Consider the following 9432-nt stretch of genomic DNA (forward strand, 5'->3'; position numbering starts at 1 on the left):
GCAATGTCAACTACTTTTTCTCAATGTATCCTCTTCATGGTCGCTAATATGCTCGAGCAGAACACACCTTAATTTGTGAAAGCCTCGGATCTCCTGTCACGCAAAAATACTAGTACGCATACATGAGACAAAAATCTCGGACGTGCAACGGTAGTGCCGGTACGCGTACACAAGATAAAAACCCCATGCGAGCGGTGGCAACGGCTAAACAGGGACTGGAAGTTTAAACGTAACAGGCTAACTACTAAGGAGAAATATGACCGAAACAAGAGCACGATACAAAAAATTTACATTCATCACTGAATAAATTTTAGTAGTTCCAAAATTTTACATTATGCTACATAATGTATGCATCTCCTTTTGCAGGTCATGCTATGACGATGATATCTAGGATGCTCAACATACCTCCAATGGCTGAGCTAGCTCCCAAGTTTGGGGGCTAAGTGCCAATTACTATTCGGCGTATCTGCAATGGATTCGCTAGCTTCTATGCTCAGGGGCTCAGCGCCAATAACTACTTGATGTGGCTCTTACAGCTCACCTAGCTCCAAAGCTCGAGGGCTAGAGGCCGCATAACTACTCAGATGATGACTGGTGTGAAGACTAAGCTCACTAAACCCTTGAATTCATTATTCCATTCATTCCAAGGCTCAGGGGCTAATAAGTTACACCCAACAGTTGATTTTTTCAAGATGAAAGATTAAGATTCAAGATTTTATTAACCCTCAATCTTATTCTTCGATTCAACTTAAGACTCGGGGTGGAGTGCAACTTTCACCATCACCCATATTACATTCCCATGATGAAGATTACAAAATCAAGATGATTAAGGCTTGAGCACATCCTAACCTCATGGTAGTTTTGAAGCACTTTGAAGATTTAGCCGAAGAAAGTACTCGAAGCAAGATGAAACTACTCAGAGAGGATCTGAAAAATACTCGGAGTGCTGCTGCACTTCACTATGAAGCGCTCCGGTGCTTGTCGGGGATAGATTCTTAGTACCCACAAGGAAGGAAGAAGCTGGACTCCTACTAGGATTCCTCTGTAATCCTATTAGAACTCCTACCATTGTAACGGACTAGTAATTCCACCCCCTGAAGTATATAGAGAAGGGCAGGGGTACCTAGATTGGCAATCTGAACCAAGATCACCAAACAACACCCAAGTACAGGGCATAATATACAACACCCTAAAACATGACGTAGGGCAAACGCTACTCTGGCAGTCTAAACCTTGTATCCTCGCTTTTACCATCAAGTTCTCGACGATCCTCCACCGACCAATCTACTGCCTCAGAATACCCTCAGTAGATTGTTGGGTTTAAAACACCGACACACGCAGCCTCTGGAGCTCGCCGAGCACCCACTTCGTTGATCTCTGTTGGTGAGGGAGAAGAAGGGGGAGAACCGGAGAAGGCGGCCAGGAAGGCGTCCAATGCCGCGTTGATTTGTCAAGGCATATAGAAGCATTGGATTCAACTTTTCATTTTTCAAGCGTGGCGCTACTATTCAGCCCCAGGCCTTCCTTGAATTCCTGAAAGCGACATTTTCTACGTATGCGTAAGCCACGTGCTCCGTCACTGTGCAAGTTGTGACCCGGATGATTTGCAAGAAGCTAGCTTGGTTTTTACTGCTGCGAATAAGGAAAGTCATAAAACGGACGTTTTTCCTGTAAAGTGTGTAAAGCGTAGCTGTTCATTAAACTTGTGTGTATTTTTCTGCGATTAATTTCCTAGGAGTTTGTTTCTTCCTTAGAACTATTTTGTAATGTCATTTCAACTTTTATTCGACATACTTTGAAATTTTTATCAGTAGGAGTTTTTATCTGGTCAACGCTATCAGTTTGGTAAGGTACTGAAGTATTTACAGAAATATTAGTTAGACCATATGTGCAAATTTTATTGAGTAATAATAAAACAAAAGGCAGAACATGACCAGAGGAAACTGGACCGGAACTAAGAAGCATGGAAGTAGAGAATTTAAATCAGTTTCTGGCAGAATGTCTTTCCCTTTGTCAAACTAATGTATTCACTCATGAAGAATGAGGCGCTATAGTTACAGAACCCTCAGATAAACCTTACAAAAGTATAGGACAGTACGCTCATTTACACAGCAACAACAAAACAAGGAACTTCACACATCAACTACTATCTGTAACGAAATCTATATCCTCTACATGAAAGAAGCCAAGAACGTAGCAACAGAGCGCCCAACACACATCACCACAATTCTTGCGACGGGAACTGGTAACCGTGATGCATTGGGATCCGAACTGGTGTGCTTGTGACGCTGCCATCAAAGTCCATGCTCCTGGAGCTCATCTGTGGGCTCCCTATCGGTTGCAGCTCCGACAGTGGTATGCTCCACCCATTATGCAGTGGAGGGCTGTTGTGAATCTGCCTGCCGAAAGCCGGTAGATCCCACTGGTAAACCACACTACCCATCTGTGTGTAAACCTGACGCCATTGACCGTAGCTTCTTGTAGTCATGCTTGCACCGTATGCGTCACTGAACCATGGTATATCATGTCTGTATCGCAAGTACTGGCCCATTGGAACTTCCTGCCGCCACTGGCTGTACCTTCTTGCAGCTGTTCTCATACCGTACGTGTGAATGAACCCTGGTAAATCATGTCGGTATTGCAAATACTGATCCATCAAAGCTTCCTGATGCAACTGGTTGTATCTACTTGCACTGTATATGTCACTGAATCCTAGTATATCATCTCTGCATTGCAAGTACTGATCCACAGAAACTTCCTGAGATGGTTGGGCAGATGGAAATTGGAGCGGATCCGTCGCAAACGGGTTACAGGCAAATGATGAACCCTGGTCCTGGAGATGTTGGCCAGTATACTGTTGACCGCCTGGCAGATGACTGGGATTCAAGAAAAATGCTTCTGGGCTTTCTAAGGTCAGTGGTTGTTCTGTCAGTACCAACTGCTGAGTCAATGGCTGCAGAGGAGGTGCATGAAAATCTGGAAGCTTATTCTGGATTGTACAGCCTACTTTGTTGTTCGTGATAATCGGTAAACTATTCACAGCAGAAGGTGAGAACAACAGGTAGTCTGCATCTTCTCCAGTCGGGAAGCCTAGATGAGAGACATCTTCGGATTGCTGAAAAAGGCAAGGCCATACAAGTAATTGTTGCGAACAGCATGTGCCGATATAAATAATAAATCATATGCTTCAGTGTCCAAAATGCCAAAAGACAAATGCTACCGACTTTCTAGAGTTATACTATTCCTCAGGTTACCTGTCTGAGTTCAGATGATTCATTGCAGACTTCATCATTGCAAAGGTTGTATCCATCACGTTTCATCTACACGAACAATGCAGAACTGATAAATAAAACTAAAATTTCACCAAATGAGTATCATATTGATAATGATCATAAATGTTTGATGATTGCTCATCCCTAGATTCTAAGGAAAAAAGACGGGTATAAAATTTTATATACACTTCATAAACAAGGAGTGACAATATGGTTTGAACAATTGAGCAGCCTCACAATGCCGAAAATGTAAAAAAGAACAGGCTAACTTCCTGTGGCAAAATAGTGATTGCTTAGAAAATGCTTACCAGTGAAATAAATTGATCCACAAACTTTTCTGCATGACACTGCAAAACGTGTCACGAGTAAGATAGAAATCAAGAGGCAACATAACCTTATGATACAGCCTAATTAAGTAATACTCACAGAAGTTGAAAGAGTAGTAATGTGCACTTGCTCATCTCCATAGATGGCTCCCACAGTTATTTGATTATCCAGCGATTCTGACTCAAGCAGGCAAAGTGTGTACAGAGATTTATCAACCAAACCTGCTGTACACGATGACCTTTAGGAAAAGAATGGGATTCAAAGCGAAATATGATTCTACAAGAAAAAAACTGATTCTACTAGAGAAAAAACACATCATTACAGGAGGAATACTGTGAAGGGTGGAAAGTAAGTCTTCTAATCTTCCAGGTGCTCGTAGCTCCGTTGGACACATTGTATGTCATGGTTTCATCCCTCATAGATGGAATTTCGTCAACATTTTCAAACTGGAAGAATTCACATGGTGGTAATAACCAGGATGTTTCAAGAACATCACTTTTAGCAGCCTTTTCGTTCAGTCCATGCCTGCAGAAAGATAATGAACTTGAACAGTACTATCATATTTGATGCATCAATTTTCTAATAAATAAATGATAACAGATAAAAAGGTTGTACTATGTACAAAGCAATACCTCTGGGTAGTCAGGATGACCTCAGATAGAATCTTTTCAATATCAGGTTTGCTGTTAACACCAACAGTAGTAGCTGGCTCCACTATGCTTCTGTTCTCACACTCAATGTGAATATCGAATTTTTGCTGCCTTTCGCCATTCAAGTTGATTTCTTGGTTCAGAGAAATGGAAGAAATTTCTGTGACCTTTCTGTTCAAAGCATTAAGTTGGGGTTCGGTTGCACCCTTATCCTCACCAGGTTCACAAGCTGCCTTACTTGAATTTGCACTGAGTGAGGTTACAGAGGGTATTCTGCTACCTTTGGGATCTGCCATGTCAGAAATTTTGAGGTCTACAACTGGGGCCTCATGACGCTCATTCGACCAAATATCCAATGATTTAACATTTTCAGGGATTTTCTTAACACATAGATTACTTGTGCTCAAGGAAGTATGTGGATGACAACTTGAATCCACTGACAAGGGCACCTTTTCCTGGACTTTCAAGTCCTTATTGCCTATTATCTGACCTACCTTAACCTCAACTTGTGGTACTTTTGGAGATCCCAAATGAAACCCTTCCTTATTTGAAGATCCTGTTGACTTTTGTCCCTTGGAATTTTGATAACTCAGCCTTGCACTTTTGTTTGGAGGACTATGGTTTTTTGATCCATGCCTTTCATTCAGCAATTTCAAAGACTTCTTTCTCTTCTGTGGAACTACTGTCACCTTTTGTGTTTGTCTGTTTTCACGGTCAACTTGGGAAACTGTTACCTGTGGCCGCTCTTCATTACTCTGAAGCAAATTGTCAGGAGGAGTTATTGATCCATCTTGTTTTCTATCACATAAGGCAGAGCTGTTTGTAAGGGTAGAAATAGATTGAATAGTACTACCAGGATCAAATTCTACAATTGATTTGGCATCATTAACATGGACAGAGGATGGATAATTCAACGGGGACCTGTTAAACGTCGCACTTTGCATGCCTTCTAGAGCTGCATTCTCACTGCATACAACTACACCTTTGCAGACATTGAATTTGCTGGGCTTGCAGCTTTCAGGAGCATAGGCAGAAATATGGACAAGAACTGTATCTTCAATTTGATGTCTTCCCTTATCTAGTTCTAGATCAATGTCCAATTGACTGTTAATGTCACCAGTAACAGCTGGCTCCCCAAAGCTTCTGTTCTTACAGGGTGTGTTCATCTGAGTATCAACATTTTGCTGCCTTTTCCCTTTCAATTTACATTCTTGGTTCAAAGAAATGATAGAAATTTCGGAGGCCTTTCTCTTTGAAGCAGTACCTTGGGATTTTGTAGCAGACATATCCTCAAGAGGTTCACAAGCTGCCTTTCTTGAACATCCACTGAATGACGCTACAAAGGGAGTTCCACGGTCATTGACATCTACCATATCAGAATTGTTCTGGTCCACAAATGGGGCCACCTTTTCAGGGATTCTCTCAATACCTTGATTAGTTGTATTCAAGGATGTACATCGATCCCTTGGAGGCACTGACAAGGGCACATGCACTTCCATGTCCTTGTTGCCTATTTTCTGACCTACCTTAGCCTCAACTTGCAGTCTTTTTTGAGATCCTATATCAAGCTCTGTCTTATTTGGAGAACTTGTTGACTTATGAGGGCCTTTGGAATTCTGAGAAGTCGACCTTCCATTTTTGTTCGGAGTGCTGCATTTTTTGAATTCATGCTTCTCACGCAGAAGATATGATAGCTTCTTTGTTTTCTGTGGAAGAACTTTCACCCTTTGTGGTTGCTCAGTTTCAATATGAAATAAATAATCAGAAGTCATTCTGTCACACAAGGCAGAGGTGTTTGGAAGGGTTGAAGAACATTGAAGGGTATTGTCAGTATCAGACTTTGCAGCTGATTTGGCATTGTTAACATGGATAGTGGATGGACAGTTAATTGACAAGCTGTTCAATAATCCACTTGGTTTTCCCTCTAGAGCTGCATTCTCGATGCACAATGTTGCACCTTTGCAGACGTTGAATTCCTTGGTCTTGCAATTTTCAGGAGGATTGGTAGACATCATGAGAACTGAGGTATCTTTACCATGCTTTCTTTCCGTATTTAGACCCAGATCAATCTATTTTGCATAGTGTTTGGTACAAAATTACAAGAGAAAATTTACTTTATGAGCTGGACAAAAGATTGAATTCAAATCCAGAAACAGGAAAGATAGGGTACCTTCTTAGCTCTTGAATTGCAAAGCATTTCAAGGCAAGGTGTAGGGTCCAAATTAAGTCTGGGTTGCAAGGCATTCAGGATGCTAGACTCGGCAGTCTGAAATATGAAAGACCAAAATAAACCAGGCGGGCTGTTGAAACTTGAAAGTAATAGTGGCATAAAATCTTCCCTATCGCAGGTTTAGAGAAGTGCTCACCAATTGATCATGATATGTCCATGAAGCATCTGCAATGGAAGACAGATCTTTCACAACACAGTCAGTGCCCAATCTAAGATGGACTCTATTCACTCTTGGGAAATCATCTCCTGAATAATCATCACCGCTAGAGAAAACAGATCGGTAGTCCCTCACCTAGTTATTGGACAGTGTAAAGAGACCACACCTCAGTATAAATACAAATATGCTGAAGTTGCAAAACAAGGGTACCATTTTGGCTAACCTCACACACAGTAGATCCATTTTGGAATTTGCAAGGGATGCCGTGTAAGATGTCCTGAGGCAAGCAGCCATGCTCAATATCCTGTAAGCATATATTACAATCAAATAATGTATTATTAAACAGACATGTACGCATAAGCAGCTGCAAAAGAAAAAAAATAATCAGGCGATTGAATCTTGAAAAGTTCGACTAGCTAGTAAGAATGTCAAATGGCAGGCAGAGCTACTTGGTTCAAGAAAAGAACACCAACAAACCATGATAAACGCATAGTAGTTCTGATAATATTGTCATTGTTGGAAGAGATTATTTATAATAATGAAAGATACGACAGCTAGAATAAACACTAATACTTACAGAAAGCAAAGCCCTCGATGCCCTGCTGTATGGCTGCTTCTTTGGATCATCACCAATCAGATACAATAGCATTCCCTGCACAGAGAAACCAACAATTGCAATTTGAAACTGCAGGTAGCAAACAGGCATTTGCAATTTACATACAGACCTTGCCCGGCTCTCCGACTGAATACCCATCCGGAAACAGGTTCAGTGCAAAGGACGGCTCAAGATCTACAGCAAGAGAGTGTTTGCACAAAGGGTTCCAACACGAAACGAACAGTTAACAAAACATATCATCACGAAATTGGGCAGGGAAAGGCGTATTGCTACTGGAAAATCGATTGTGGTCTCACCTAATTCGACAGGAAGAGTTCCATTTCTGTCAGGCAATTCAGATCGAGCAGTAATTCCAGTATGAAGCCGCGAAACGGCGGCCTACACGAACCAAGAAAAACGAAATTAAAACATCCATTAGTATGACGCAGGAGGGTATCCATGAATCCATCCACTAGGACGTAATCGCTATCGAGAAGACGATCATCATAGACGACGGCGATGGTGGGGGGAGAAATGAGGTGAGAGAGCTCACTTCGCACGGCGGAAGAGGCGGGGGCGGCACGTCAAGGGATGCCGCGGCGTGAGGACGCGAATCACCGGTCACGTGAGTGGAGGCGGGCGGCGGCGGCGGGTGGATGCGGCGCCCGCGGCGAGAGAGCCTGAAGGAGACAACCATCCCGCACCCCGCACGCCGCGGTTGCGGTGGGGGAGGTAGGGTTTTGCTTTTGCGTTGGTTGCGTTTACGGCCGAGAGAGGGATGGCGCGAAAAACATGGAGAGAGGCGGTAGGGCTCGGGGAATGCAAGCAAAGCAGCAATTTTTTAGTGGCGACAAAGCATTCGTCCTTACATCCAACACTAATTTCGTTTTAACACACTAATTGTAGATATAGCCACTCATCAATACATACCCGTAGATTTGTATACACACATCTTACTCCTACGAACATCTCCAAGACTGAGCGCAAATCTTAAGAATTAATAAAATATCTTATAATGATCCTATTTCGTTTCTAAGATAGGGGTAAAGATATATTATTTGGTGTACCTACTCTATAAGCTTTGAGATTTTTCTTTTAGGTATCGTTGACATCATCAACTAAATTATACACTTTTTTTTGAAACACGGTACGGATGTAGACGCTCACAAATACGCACGCACACTCAGCTCCTACGAATATACGCACGCAACACTACTCCTATGAGCACCTCCGAGAGACTGAGCCGGTAGATCCTCAAGATTGACAAAACCACCACCGGTACCTCGCTATCTAGGAGCACATCACCTACCATTGAAAGTATAGTGCCGGTTAAATCCTGGAATAAATCTACTAAAATGCCAGCATCAGAAGTCATCCATCCCAAATTACTATTCATTTTGACTTTTCTAGGTACATGGCTTTTGGTACGCACCTAGATATATACTAAAGTCAAAATGAATAATAATTTGGAACAGAGGAAGTACGTGACAAACTCATTCGTGGATGTACATTTACTCCCTCCATCCCATAAAAAGTGCAATTCTATTATTTGAAAAAAAATCCTACAAAAGAGTCCAATTGTAGAAAATACATCTAACTACCTGGCTAATTAAGTGGTCAAATCTGATTTAAATGCCAAAACTTACTGCATGTGACCAATAAGTAAGGGTATTAGAGTTTTTTCACACCATCACTAATCTGTCTTCAAAAAATTAGAATTACAATCTTCATGGGTCCAATAAACCTTATTGTTCGGAGTAAACATGTAAGCCCTTGTTTACTTGGGAAGTTGGGAGGTGCCAAATTGGCATTTTGCCATAAATGCGATACTGTAGCGTTTCGTTTGTATTTGTGAATTATTGTCCAAATATTGACTAATTAGGCTCAAAAGATTCGTCTCGCAAAGTACAACAAAACTGTGCAATTAGTTTTTGATTTCGTCTACATTTAGTACTCCATGCATGTACCGCAAGTTTGATGTGATGGGGAATCTTTTTTTTGCATAGTGTCAAAGTTGGGAGTTTTGTGGGAAGTAAACAAGGGCTAAACGAACATTGCATGTTAGTCAAGCTCACAAACTTAAAGTAGTTAGTTATCATGATAGAGTGATGATGCTAGAGAGATATTTTTCGGAAGAAAGAAATTCTGTATTTATGCACTTGGTCTTATTTGACATCAAGAGTCCGTGGGCTTTTGCGCCA

General features: G+C 41.7%; 1 protein-coding gene across 3 annotated transcripts; it reads right to left on the reverse strand.

The window, feature by feature from the left end:
• Positions 1–1970: 1970 nt before the first annotated feature.
• On the reverse strand, positions 1971–8001 carry LOC101783657. Of its 3 annotated transcripts, none has more exons than XM_022827235.1 (13): positions 7785–8001; positions 7549–7630; positions 7362–7426; positions 7214–7288; positions 6860–6940; positions 6616–6771; positions 6420–6515; positions 4232–6318; positions 3922–4124; positions 3699–3820; positions 3581–3619; positions 3255–3320; positions 1971–3115 (listed from the first exon to the last, which is right to left on the reverse strand). In XM_022827235.1, the coding sequence occupies exons 1-13, from the start codon at positions 7926–7928 to the stop codon at positions 2219–2221; spliced, it is 4113 nt and encodes a 1370-aa protein (XP_022682970.1). In that variant the 5' UTR covers positions 7929–8001; the 3' UTR covers positions 1971–2218. The 3 variants fall into 3 exon arrangements, with proteins under 3 accessions (XP_022682970.1, XP_012701264.1, XP_022682971.1); XM_012845810.2 differs by having other exon boundaries at positions 3699–3823; XM_022827236.1 differs by lacking the exon at positions 7362–7426 and having other exon boundaries at positions 3699–3823; positions 7785–7801.
• Between the last annotated feature and the right edge of the window lie 1431 nt (positions 8002–9432).

Source organism: Setaria italica, chromosome V, assembly GCF_000263155.2.
Source record: "Setaria italica strain Yugu1 chromosome V, Setaria_italica_v2.0, whole genome shotgun sequence".
NCBI lineage: Eukaryota > Viridiplantae > Streptophyta > Magnoliopsida > Poales > Poaceae > Setaria > Setaria italica.